Source organism: Electrona antarctica, assembly GCF_951216825.1.
Source record: "Electrona antarctica genome assembly, chromosome: 23".
NCBI classification, from domain to species: Eukaryota; Metazoa; Chordata; class Actinopteri; order Myctophiformes; family Myctophidae; genus Electrona; species Electrona antarctica.
The window spans coordinates 7,976,900-7,991,068 of record NC_136804.1 but is presented as its reverse complement, the minus strand read 5'-3'; the positions used below and the strand labels follow the sequence as shown (position 1 = coordinate 7,991,068).

The window sequence follows — 14,169 nt, the reverse complement described above, 5'->3', positions numbered from 1 at the left end:
ATACCGTTTACGGATAATGGAAGGTTCTAAACCCGCTATATGCGGGTAAGGCATGGCATGTGTTAGGGCCCTCAGTCTATTTCTACCACAACCAGCTTTCTTTGGATGCCCGCTAGGTGGTAGCATAAGCACACCTAACATGTGCCATCCATCCGCTCTCACTCTACGATCCTCTGTTTCATTTCCGGGTTATCAGTGAGGTGGGGGCTAGTGTTGTCGCAGCTCGCTTGCTCTTCAACCAGCCAAAATTCTCACATGTCTCCCCCCTGCTCCGCTCCCTCCACTGGCTCCCGGTCGCTGCCCGCACAGAATACAAAACTCTGATGCTGGCATTCAAAGCAACCAAAGGTATGGCTCCCCCATATCTTGCAAGTATGATTGAACCCTACAAACCCTCCCGCGCACTCAGATCAGCCAACGCAGGGAAGCTGGAAGTACCCTCACTAAAAACGCCGGGACAACGCTCCACACGTCCCAAACTCTTCTCCCTTCTGGCTCCAAAACTGTGGAATGCACTTCCTGTTGCAGTCAGAACTGCAGCATCACTCCCAATCTTCCACCGCAGTCTGAAAACCCACCTTTTCAGACTCCATCATGGCCCATAGCACTTACCCTATACACCCTTAGATAGCATCTTTGTAGACTTAGATAGCATTTGATACAGACTTTTAGCATGTTATGTAGACAGCACTATAATTGCATTGTATGTAGTCATAGCACGTCAGTACATATGTATAGCTTAGTATAGCATATATGTATAGTTTATATGTATAGTTTCATTATATAGATATTCCACTGTTACGTTCTTAGCTTACGCATGTTTCATGATAAATGCTTTTTATATATGTGATGTATTCCCATGCTTTTTGTTCTTGCTTAATGTAAATCGCTCTGGATTAAGAGCGTCTGCTAAATGCCTAAATTGTAAATTGGTGTGAGCACAGTACAGTGATCGTTATTAGCCATAGCTATACCCCTTACCTCTCGTCAGAAACGGTTGCATGTCCGGAGCGATGCGAGATAAAGTCACAAATGATTTACGATCGTCGGGATGCGCGACATCTCACCATGGACAGCGCTCCAAGTTTTAGATACAAGTCTTTGAAAATCCTTTCATAATGGAGGCTCAATGGAGCTGGATTTAAAAATCCCATCGTTTTTCCCTTTAAGCCTTGCGAGGTTGATGCCCGACAACCCAACCTGACCTCATGTTTATCCACGCGCATAATGTATGCAGAACAGAGAAACAAGAAAGGCCTAACTGAGCTGAAAGGTTGAACTGACCAAGCGGAACCATGCAAGGTGATTGCCCCCGAGAGACAGACCGACAGAAACTGGTTATAGAGAGGGTGAGATACTTGTATTTAATGCCTTCCCCACAGAGAAAGGCGGTGAGAAAAATAAAGTATTAAAGAGAGAGAGAGAGAGAGAGAGAGAGAGAGAGAGAGAGAGAGAGCAAGTGCAACATTTCTAACATGGCTGGCATGGTAGAGGTCTTTATAGAGTGACCTCACTGAAACGGACCTCCACGCGGATCACACAACCAGAGTGGGTGGAGTGATGTCAAGAGGCCCTCCATTCTGGCTGGACATGAGAGCACCGTCGACATGGGGCTCCATTTGATGACCTTGGAGGATGACTCAAAGAGTTGGGATAGAATGGTAATCAGAGAACCAGTGAGATTCAAGTGTTGTACAATTGCTCCTCGTAGCACGAGGATTGATGGGCCTTTGTCAAGGCAACTATACAGGCGTTATTACATTTACCCATTTCCAGCACACACAAATACATAAATAGTCCTGTGTGATGAATGTCCTAATATACAAAAGTCCCTTTGCCTCACTTTGTTTGCGCTTGTATTTTTTTTTTTTTTATAAATAAAAAAACATTCCAAAAGATTATGGGAGCAGCATTGTAATATTGGAGAGTGGAGAGAAATTGGTTGATGTATTACGGTGTGAAATTAAATGTAGCTTACAATTGCCGGTGGCTCAGGGGTAGAGCGGCTGTTCACATCGAGCACCATTTACAATGCACCATTTACAATGGCAGTGGCTCCGTGATATACAATCTGCAGCAAGCATGAGCTGCAGATTGTATATAGGCTGTAAATGCAGCCTTGTTAATGCTCTCAAGTGCAGACTGTGGTGTGTGATCCCGTGCATTTTTCTACACAAGCTTGCTGTCACCAGCTGGTGGAAGAATTACACTACCAATTCCACAATCTAAATATGCCAATACTTTCAAAGTTTGACTTAAAGTAAAAAAAGTATTGACAAAAGTATTGGCATCAAAATATACTCGCAGTACCAACAACTATAAAAATACTCATTATGCAGAATGGTCCATTTCACAATGATATTATTGGATTGTAATTATAATGCATTCAAGTGTTCATCACTTTAATGTTGCAGTAGGTTAGGTTAATAGTCTAAAATCAACTAGTAACTTAACAAGAAAGATCTCTGTAATTTGATGCACATTCTCACGTTGCAATCTGTTCTGTTCTACAGTGGGGCGACTGTGGCTCAAGAGGTAGAGCAGGTCGTCCAATGATCCATGGGTCGGCGGTTCGAATCCCGGCTCCTCCTGTCTACATGTCGAAGTGTCCTTGGGCAAGACACTGAACCCCAAATTGCTGGTTGGTACCTTGCATGGCTTCCGCCGCAATCGGTGTATGAATGTGTGTGTGAATGGGTGAATGTAATGCACAATCTATGTAAAGCGCCTTGGATAAAGGCACTATATAAATGCACCATTAAAAGTGTCAGAGCCTGAACTATACTTTGTCTGTTGCAATGAGCCTTTAGAGAATTACTGCAGAAATACAACAGTGCTGATTTATTCAAGTCCTCTGAGATCACACTTTAATACGTAGCCTACACATGCACTCGGAACAGCCCCGGCCACATGTAGCATATGCACGTAAGACAGTTTTATACTTCTAAGTTCAACACCGGAAACTCACATAATTGCGTGTTGTGAGCTTGGCTATTTTTGGTGAGTGACATTCTATCTATGAAATGTGCACGGGTGCACGCACACTTGACTTGATACTCTATTCTACTCTATGCAGTATTTGAAACTCAGTGGCAGGTAACTTTGTACAGCTGAGGCAATAGTGCTCCACTGAGGACAGCACAAAAAGTTAAATATAAAAAAAACGTAATTAATTTCTCGTCTCATGGTATAAAAAAAACCCAACCCAGAGCGTTTCAAGTTGTCAAGTTAAAAAAGATAAAATAAAAGCCTGCTAAGCTGCAGCGAAGCACAGCGGAGCACATAGAGAATAGCAGAAGTGGAAGCAGGAGATAAAACGTGTCATCTATTCTTGCAAATTCTCCCTTTGAAAGTTCTGCTCCTCTCCTCCCTGCGTGTGCGTCTGGTTTGCTCCCCGCAGAGCAGATCCAGCTCCCCCCCCCCCAGCTCCCCCCCCAGCCCCCCCCCCCTTCCCCCATCTCCCTGGAGAGATCTGCAGAGCGAGGCAAACACCTCTCCGTTTCTCTGCGGCTGTGTGTTCTCCAAAATACGCTCTGGGCAATTTTAATTTAACACCTTAGCGCTGCTTTTCCCCTGGTAATTATGTCTCATCATCTGCCGTTGCCGCTATAAACTGAGAATGTTTAGTGTCAATATAATGGGAACTAAACTGTTTTCCGCAAAAGCTCTGCGCCAGGTTATAACCGAACGCAATGTCTGTTGTCTAGTCTACTGTATCCTTTAGAAGAAATATGCTGAACGGATTTACAGTTATTGGTGAGCCTGGGTTCATAATATTTACATACCATCATTGGCTCCGTGCCTCGCAGCTGCGGTTCTATTGTAGAAGTCATCTTTTCTTTGCCCCAGCAAAATGTGATGTTCTGCCAGGATCAGCGGAAATCATCCGCTTAACCCTCTATTTACCCTCCTAGCGAGATAGGGCTCTTTTTGCTCCTAACAACAACCTGAAGGAAGCTACCACCTCCCCCAAAACAAAGACAGCTCTCTTTCTCCTGCCAGAAATGCCATCGTAGACGGATTGACAACAGGCCCCTGGAGGTTTTAACTGACAAGCCTCCACCTTTGACAAGCTGCGCACCCATGGCAAGGAGACTCTGCCGGTTAGCAGAGAAATTCTTCCCTGAGGATGATGTCAAACTGCTGTCAAATTACAGCTGCATGCCAACTACTTTGACTAGTGGTTTGGTGACTTTCCCACCACAGTGCAGAACCCCCGCCGCCCCCTTCCGCTGCTGGTTTCACCTGGTCTTAAATGGACTTGGACATGTCAAACTCGTCAGGCTGGTCTTAATGGTTCGTCAGAATAGTTGGTCAGCTGGTCACTCAGTCAGGCTGAGCGACCAGCTCTTTTATATCACTCTGAGCTAAGTTTGAGACACAACAATGCTGCTGTATTGAGATCTCCTGTATAGATCAGAGGTTCATCTGAGCCATGTGTCTCAGCAGTAAAGGATGAGATACAGTCAGGAGCCATAGCTGAGATCTCATTTTGTATCACATTGACCTCATTTATAGATTGAGAAACAACTGAGTAATACATGAGCTCATAAACATGGATTCTGCTTTCCTCTGGGAAGCTGGGTTCTGCTGGTCAAGCTGGTCTGCCTGCTCTGGCTGGCTGGAATGACCAGCAAAGCCAAGCTCTATGTTAGCCTTCAGTTGCCTTCAGAAAATCCACTTCAAAATTTAAAAATCGGTCAGAAAGACCGCTCCGACGTGCTGGTGTTAAGAGCCTAATCATTAGACTGACTACATCATCATGCAGTCACTCAGCATGCAGGAATCAAATCTCTTGTTACTGTTGAAGCATTATTTTGTTTAGAATGTAATTACCCACCTTTTAGACTTTAGATGGTGTGAAAAATGCTCTTTAGGAGTTTTGAAACCTAATGAAACCTAATTAGGTTTAGACAATAGACATTGAAGGACGAATTAGGTTTAGACAACCTTTTACCTTTACTGGAAGCACACTTACCAGACACCACATGACACTGACTGCAGGTTGAGTTGAGTAAAACTCATCATGCTGGCTCATCAGGCTGGCAAAGACCACTTTGTAAGACCAGGCCACATCTCCGTTTGGTCTGATCTGGTTGAAATGAATCCAAAGAATTTATACATCAAAGTTAAAGAAGAGATCAAACAACACTATTCTATGCAGACAGCGAGAGTTAAGTGACGTCCAACAAAATCGCTTCACACGCTCATAATTCCATGTTCAGTAGTCAGTACAAGGTCACTAAACTAAAAACACTTTCCCTAAGTTAACTTACAACACAGTGAAGTGAAGAAGAAAAAGAGGAAAAGTAGCCTACCAAAAAAAAGTATGCGAGTCAAATTATGTGGATAGGTGAGGTGTCATATACCACAAGCAGAAGAAAAATGTTCAAAATAAATAAATAAATATCAATACAATCTCCACAGACCACCTCCTAAAATGTCAACAGAATATTTGTTCCAGAGATGAAAAAAAAAGGAACAGAATAAATGTTTCTATTGCACCCTGGAGATTCAATTTTGTGCTAGAGAAAGCAACTGTGGAGCATTGTTTGCAGATCACACATTCAATAGAAGAAAAGAAAAAAGTGTGGAGTGTGGTAAAGACAGATTGCCTTTCCCACTTATATATTTTCAGCCTCACAATCTCGGCACCAAACAATGTGAGTGCTACATTAGAATACCGGACATCTCACCCCGGTGAGTTGTCTTCACTTTCTGACATGTCGGGGTGAGTGGTCTGTACTTTCCGCTGGGGCGAGTTGGGCGAGAAAGTACGGACAGCTCACCCCGAAAGTCCAGACAACTCACCCCGGTGAGTTGTCTTCACTTTCTGACATTGCGGGGTGAGTTGTCTGTACTTTCCGTGGCACCCATTACAGTAGGCATAATTCAATTTCGGATCTAACTATCGGTTCCTACAGACGTGCGCAGTCACGGCTAATTATTTATTTATTTAACAGTAAAATCCGGTGAAACACTTGTAAGGAGTAGAGCGTCTCTCTCTCTATGCAGCATTGAGGGGGGGGGGGTCGTTTGTGGATAATGTTTGCGCTTCAAAGGCAGAGTCTCACGGCTGTACAAAGTTGCTAATTAGACGCACAACGGACGCATGATCAATCAATCACAGTTCTAATAGGCCTATACTGACTGAATTACATCTGAATAGCAAAGCAATATCGATGATGATATGGCTACGGCTAGTTACATTAGCATGTGAGAAATTACAAGTGACCTTACATTCAGCCATCTGGAGTAACCAAATTAAGAGGGGTTCAGTTCACATTTCTTCAGAAGTTTGCAACACACACACACACACACACACACACACACACACACACACACACACACACACACACACACACACACACACACACACACACACACACACACACACACACACACACACACCTTGAATTCATGGTGATCTTTTGTTTAAAGACATTTTCAACAATTTAAGATCTCCATTTTGGCAGGAATATGCTTGGAAGATGGAAACAATGTTGCACATTCATCTAATCATATGGGTAGGCTACTGGGCCTACATACAAACAATAATGTTTGTATTTGTAAGGTTTATTATGCATTTGACCTTGACATATTTAAAGGCGAATAGCACTCATTTTCGACATTTTACTGTGTCATAAATATATTTACATCTGTAGCCTGTATTGTATTGTGATTGTGCTATCATGCCTTGACTTAATTATACTTATATATTGTAGAAATTGTTGTTGTTGTAAAGTTCTGAAAATATACTACTTCAATATCCAATAGGAACTATGTCCCCATTAGTTCTAAATTCACGCCTTTTTTCCATTACTGGATACATTTTTCCCTTTATTTATTTAGTTCTTTATATGATGATTTCCTGTTTTCAACTTTTGATGTTTACCTTTTTTCTATATTTTTTGTACAATGTTTCTATATTTAAATAAACTACATTACATTTGACCGTACATTTGACTCTTGTGTTATATTCTTGTGAAATATTCAGTAAAGTATTATTGTGCAATATTCAGTAGTATATAAGTATATAAAAGAGCTCAAAGGCTACATATTCAGTCAGACTTTTGGTGAGTTGTTGACAACTCACCCCGAACGTGAAGACAACTCACCCCAAAAGTGGCCAAAAGTGAAGACATCTCACCCCGGAAAGTGAAGACATCTCACCCCTGGTGAGTTGTCTTCACGTTCGGGGTGAGTTGTCAGGACAACTCACCAAAAGTGGCAAAAGGGGTGAGTTGTCTTGTTACCCTACATTATATGCTACAGTATACTGTAGCATGTAGCACTCAAAGCTACGTGTGTTTTTGGGAAGTTTGTTTTTACATCATGACCCAATTGAGTTTTATTTCTTTCATATACATTTCAATTACTTCAGGTTACAAATGGCACAGACAATAGCTCGGTTGAATCATTTATTGATTTAACAGATGTTCAAAGCTCATTGCTAAACACTTACTTGCCACTTCCTGCCTTTGGCCTGATCCTCCCAAAAGCATCACACATGACCTCAATGCTCCTTTTATAGGTAGAGGAATTGAATTGGAACGTACCACTTGACAGGGGAGTTTGCATAAAAACATGTACAGAACACTTTCCTTGTGTATGATGATAATTTACTATGTGTTTTTTGAAGTGTTTTCTTTGTTTATGTCACTTGAATTTAAAGGTGAAGTCAGATAGTGTTACTTGGCAGTTGGTTTGTCCCAACAAAAGAAAGGCCCAGACTAGGCGTACACTATGTGATTCATTCCTGTCACTGTGTCAGGTTGTAGAGAGAAGAGCTCGGGGGCACAATGCTGCGGATAGCTCTGAGCTTATAGAATACAGAGTAGGACTAGTTCTAGACTCTTACCCTCATCAAAATTGTAGCTCTAGTCTAGACTGTTATGCTTGATTTAGGCAGGCTTTTTTGTGAAACACTTTTTGAACCATATTGTTAGACACCATCCTTGGTGAGCTTTCATCGTTGGCTTGTTTGTAAATAACTGCATTGCAAAAAGTAATTGCGGTCCTTCACATTATTGCGGTGGGGACAGACACGTTTTCAAAGCTGTGGGCGTATATAGGTTTGTTAGCAAGCATCCATTCATGCCACAGTTCGAGAAACGACCTTGTATTTGGAAGTCCCCAGACATAATATATGTAGGCGGAAATCTCAGATCTGGCTATGCGGAATCACACATATTGTACGAAGGTGAAGCCTCGACTACTGTAGGTGTGCACCAGATGTCACACAGAAAGTCACTGTACATTTACCTCTGACTGAGGCACCTTTTACACGAGAACGGTTTCCATTAGAAAACAGCAAAATAAAGAATCGTTTGCAGGGCCCGTTTAGACAACGACGGCGTTTTCGGGGGTTGAAAACGCAACAAAGTGAAAACTCCTTCCTGGGTGGAAATCTTTGAAATCGCTTAGCCTCGCGTCTCCATGTAAACGGGCAAAACGATTAATTCGCAAAACGTCATGGCATCATGGCTCACGTGGGCTCACAACGCTTATGTTTATTACATTGATGCAGAGCCGTAGCTAATATTTGGAGTTCATAGAATGAGCAAGCGCTCCCTCGCCCCGCTTATCCTACGAACACAAATGTAGCGAAGCGAGCTGCTGCATTAATGTAAACCATGATAAACAAACAGCCTTGTGATAGGAAGTAGAACGGAAAGGTGGTTTATATATATATATATATATATATATATAAACCACATTAACATTGGTGTTCCTATTTTGGGCAACCCAAAAAATATACTAGGCTGCTTCACCTTTTGCTGTACAAAGACGTGGTTAATTAACCCACCTGTTTTTACACATCAAACTCTATGTTTATGTTTTATCCTTTGAATGGTTGAGGATCAGTTGTCGAGGGTGAGGTAGTCCTATATACCAGTCACACACAGTGTGCCCCCATTAAAATAAAACGCTGTACTCAGTCATGCAAGGTTTTGAAATCCTAATTTGACCACAATCACTTGTGTCCTCCTGAATCAGCCTTTCGGATCTCCTGTCTTCTTGTCCTAAATGTGATCAAAACAGACTGACCACTGTTCTGGTATCTTTTGCACATGAATTTTGCATGAGCAATGGCAACCCACATTCAGTGAAAATCCTTCACTTCTAGAGGGTTGTGAGAACCAATGCTGTATTAAATATTTATATGCTTTTGACTTTTGAGCAAAGCCTTTCTGAGTTTATTTTCTCCCGTTCTAGTTCCATTGTTCTGGGGGTGTTTTATTTTATATGTCTAACAAGCTCCTTATCAGCTATTTCAGAGGGTGGCAAAGCAGTGGGCCATGGATAGAGCTCTGGAGGCCCCACATAGACACGTTGTTAGCTTGTAGATCGGCTATTTGTACTATTTTAAAATGTTTTAAAATAGTAAAAAATGGCAATAAGTTTAGGGATATAGGGCTAAGACTCCATCTTAGGGCCTGGGCCATGGCTCAGTGGTCCAGGCACTTTGGCTGGTAATCCAGTCTGGCAGTGTGCCGCGGGTTCGACTCCCGATCCCAACGGCCTTTACTGCATGTCTTCCCCCCATCTCTCTCCCCATTCCTGTCAGCCTACTGTCTGTCCCTCCATAAAAAATGTAAAATAAAGGCAAAAGCCACAAAAAAAAACATCTTAGCCCAGTACTTGCCCTGGCCTCGACCTCCTACAGGCGTATGCACAGGCTCAATTTATGTAACTTAAATAGCACTTTATGTAGACTAGCACTCTATAGTGTATACACATACAGTACTTTCCTTAGATAGATATTCCACTGTTAGCTTACGTAGGATTCATGATGACTTTTTTTATGTTTTGATGTATTACCATGTGTTTTGTTCTTGCTTACTGTAAAAGTCGCTCTAGATTAAGAGCCTCTGCTAAATGCCTAAATTGTAAGTGGGTTTTCAATCATGAGTCAAAGATGTACCGAGAGGTCCAGCACGAGTCATTACAAATGCGTTGATCAGAGCATGTTTATTACATAGGGCAGTTTATTGAACTTGTAAATGTGTTAAATGGCGTTTTGCATGACCTTAGCTTTTCCTACAAGCACACAAACATAAAATTGTGAACATTTATAATAATTTGTTGCTTTCAACATTCAAAGCTGTAAATTTGTTATAGCTACATTTTGTTAAAAACACAGTATTTACATTAATAGTAATACACAAAGTGTCCTATATTTGGCATACTTACAACAATCTCGATATATACTTTACAATTTCTCAAGTACTGATTAATGTGAATATTTAATCACAAATATTTCACAACAAATTAAAAAAGGAAATCAACCGTACAAAAGTGAAACATACAAGCAATACTGAAGTTAATTTCCAGGAGGAAAGAAAAATGTTGCACGGAATTAAGAGATCATTATTTTCTGCTAAAATCTTTTATTTTTTTTACAAAACAAATTTGCAGACTTCACTACCTAAAAGCGGATGAACTGGGCAATTGTTGATAGTGCAGTCAACTGACATCCACCTCTTTATTCAACTTAAAAATAAAAATGTCCTACTCATTTGTACAAATATTAGACTATACAAAAAAGTAGAGATTGTTTCTCTATAATGCTTTCCCAACAGAGCAACAGCGCTGGGACATATCTGACAGGCAGGACAGTGGCAGTTTGTAGAGATAGAATTCACTTGTATTTTTACTTCCTTGTCAAATAGTCCTCAATAACAGTACAGGTCGTAATGTTGGTGATAAAATCTCTTTTGTGCTTGTCTAAAGTTGCTCGGTAAACTATGATTGGACTATTTCAAAACGTGAAGTTCATCACCTTGAACACTGCTTCTAAAAAAAGACATTTTCTTGTTGTTTTGTGAGAGATCACAACTCCTATATTGATAGTGGTTCTCAAAGTGGATTCCAGGGACTCTAGGTTCCTTTAGAGACGTCTAAATTGATCCTTATATGTCTGTAACTCTGGCAGCATACTGGTTCCATTTGTATACGGTCAGAGTTAAGGGGAGAGCATGAAATACAGAAGTCTGAGAGCCATTTCTGTATATTTAAATGCAGGTGTCTTATAGCATAGTCTTTTCTCCCGTTCTAGTTCCAATGTTCTGGGGTTGTTTTACAGCATACTGTACATATTTAGGATTCCTTTGGCACAATACTTGGTAAATCCCCCCCAAATGGATCTGCCGTCATGTACATCTACACTTCATGCAGGAGGGGCAGGGTGCATTCACAATAGCCACTCTGGAATGTTCAGAATTCAGTGTTCAGCCCAAAATAGGCTATACGAGCCCACTGGGTGGGGTCACATGAAGGGTCACATGAAATTAACTCCAGTGTCTGGTATCAAGAGAAGCCTTATATAATTTCAAAGTTAAGGAGGCGCGCTTCTTCACTTCACTTGAGAGCTTGAAGGAGGGATGAGAGGTTGGTTTTATCCGATTCCTCGATGGGGATGATGGTCGAGTGGTTTGTTATGTTCGCAGTTTTTCACTGGCGACCCCTCGAGTCGACCGTTAAACATTTACCTGCTCTGAAATACGCCACGGCACTGCAGTCATAGCTGTGAAGGTACCCTCATACAAATTGAAAAATAAAAATGCTGATGTGGTTATTACTTTGGTACTATTCAAATACAAATGCAATTTTTAGGTATAAAACCTATCCACGTTCCATCTGGCATCCCTATTTTTAAGTCATTAAAGTCATAAAAAAAATGTTAATGACAAAAATAGTGATCCACAAGCTCACAACACGATGCTTTGTGAGCTAATTCCACTTAAAACAAATAGGGCTCAAGTGGTTGACATTATGAATGTGATATTTGGCACAAAGCCTGGAGAAATCTTTGCTTTATCACATTGCCATTCCATCGGTGGAACGGTTATGACTGTGAACACACCCGCGTCTACTACGCTAAACTGAAAATGCATACGCGACCTCTAGCACCTCTCTAGCCATACAGTATACAAAAAGTACAGAGTACTTAAAAAAACGTGCAAGACTCACGATAAAAGACTCTGTTTCCAATACTTAAGGCAAAAAAAAAAACCACTTCTCATATATACCAATATATATATATTGGGATTATGACATCTATCAAAATTTTTTTTTTTTTTTTCATATTTTCTAGAATGTTCCCATAAACATGTGTTCTCATTGACCATGAAGATGTGGAATGACATATTTCAATGCAATGCCCTGGAGTGAAATTTACCAAATAAAATAAAATAAAATAAGAAAGAGTTGTGACAATTTGACAATCTCTTAAGTTTTGTTTTTGCCCGCATGTCAATGTGTCTGTCTTTAATCGGAGGAGTATTGGTCACAGAGTACCAAACGGAAGATAACAATGAAATAAAATAAAAAGGGATGGTGCCCAGTAGAAAAGTGCAAAACGCGCCAGTGTGTTCATTCCAACATCCACCCGTCCTCCGTAGCCCAGACCTCGGCCGTACTCCTCCCGCTAAAACTGGCCCCTATAGCTGGGAGACCTTCCTGGGGAGTGGCCTGGGTCTGGGAACCCGGGGGTCGGCGGAGGAAGACGGGGCAGAGTCCAGCTTCATGCTGCCCGTGCGGAGCTGGTGGGGTTTGGGTGGCAGCGCCGGGGGATCGACCTGCGGAGGAGGTATGGAGAGGCTGTGGGGCAGGGGCACAGGGCGGCGCGTCGGGTTGTTCCTCTCGTAGACGCTGTACGGAGGCGGGGTCTTGTTCTCCCGGCGGATGGGCTCCGTGTCCAACGGGTGGAGGGCCAGTGTGGAGGGAGGGGGCGGAAGGGACGTCACGTGGATGGGCGGGTGGTCACCGGCGGGCATCTCGGTGCCAGACGCCTCAGACACGCTGCAGCGACTGAGGGAGGAGATGCCACTGCTGTAGCTGCCACTGAGGACGGGGGAGTTGGAGACCAGCCCGGTGGTATGGCACTCGGTGGGCGACGGGGTGAAGGGAGGTACCGTGCTCTGGTGGAAGAAAAGAACAAATGAAACGTCAAGACATTTTTCTATTATTCTCTGCTTTCATGTACATTTCCATTTAGCTGTTTCAGCGTGATGACCCCCTGTAGCTAAAATGGCTCACGATGAATAGAACATGTTCAACTGCGTGGTGGCAGCGTGTTCTAAGTGATGGACTGACTCAGAATTGGTTCAAAGATTAAGAAGAAAGAGATGATAATTTTCGAATCTTTTTTTTTCTTTCATTGTGGCAGCGGAGCATTCCTTTTGCTTAAATTGATTGAACCCTTGCGTTTAAAAATAAATCCCGTTTTAACCTTTTCAAGAGTGTCTACGTGGACTGGGGTGACTCTGGCACAGTGTTTGCATGTGCCCCCTCTGCTACGTGATACGTAGGTTACAGCTAGTCGGTGTGAAATAAATAAATGTTTAGGGACCTTTTCAATTGTAATATTTAAGCTCCTTCTGTAGAGAACGCTGCTATCTCTTCGAACCCATTTCTATATTATCTATGCTTGCTATTCATTCACAATGTGGACTCTTATACCCCCTCAGAAATGCGGGCTGGATCACGGCGGATTGTATGGCTCACTTGTGCTTTATAATATCTTCAGAATGACACAAGGCCCTTGCATCCCTCCTATCCAATCTGTGGACACTTAATGTGTAACCTTGCGCACAGACTGGCTGGCAGTGACAACAAGTGACTATAAGCGAGTGGCTATAAGTAATTAATTTCCAATGACAGCTGGGCTACAACTGAGCGACATGGGAGTGGTGACACACCTTCCGACACACCTGAAGAAAAGCTGAGAAAAATTAAACTTTATGCAAATGAGCAGCCGTGGCTCAGCGGTCCAGGCACCTTGGCCGGTAGCCGAGGTCTGGCAGTGTGCCGCGGGTTCGACTCCCGATCCCGACGGCCTTTACTGCATGTCACCCCCCCACCACCCCATCTGCCAGCCTACTGTCTGTCCCTCTATATAAAAAATATAAAAAATAAAGGTGAAAGCCACAAAAAAAACCATAAAAATAAATAATATAGCAGCCTGTACGACTCCACAATGAATAAATATATCAATAAATATAAAATATAGAGGCACCACCGAACCCTTAAACTGAATGGGAGCGAGCTCTCCAGAGAACAAGATATAAACAGAGCGGATCACCATCTGTCATACAGACTCTGAAGGTAGAAGCTTAGCTCAGCTCACTGGATAGTTGGCTGGTTGATCAGTTTAGAGATCTA

General features: G+C 42.2%; 1 protein-coding gene and 1 long non-coding RNA gene across 2 annotated transcripts in view; both read right to left on the bottom strand.

Moving 5' to 3' along the window:
• Nucleotides 1-7,491, bottom strand: part of LOC306916224 — a 33,853-nt gene extending 26,362 nt beyond the window's left edge. Inside the window, exons 1-2 of the long non-coding RNA XR_013788966.1 lie at nt 7,466-7,491; nt 4,979-5,092 (exon numbers count right to left, since the gene is read on the bottom strand). This is a non-coding gene — a long non-coding RNA (uncharacterized lncRNA). The remainder of the gene's footprint in view (nt 1-4,978; nt 5,093-7,465) is intronic.
• Nucleotides 7,492-10,392: 2,901 nt separating this feature from the next.
• The window catches only part of dock4b (dedicator of cytokinesis 4b), a 275,073-nt gene continuing 271,296 nt past the window's right edge, over nt 10,393-14,169 (bottom strand). Inside the window, exon 54 of the mRNA XM_079494185.1 lies at nt 10,393-12,926. Within this exon, the coding sequence (XP_079350311.1) occupies nt 12,447-12,926 (480 nt within the window). The 3' untranslated portion in view covers nt 10,393-12,446. The remainder of the gene's footprint in view (nt 12,927-14,169) is intronic.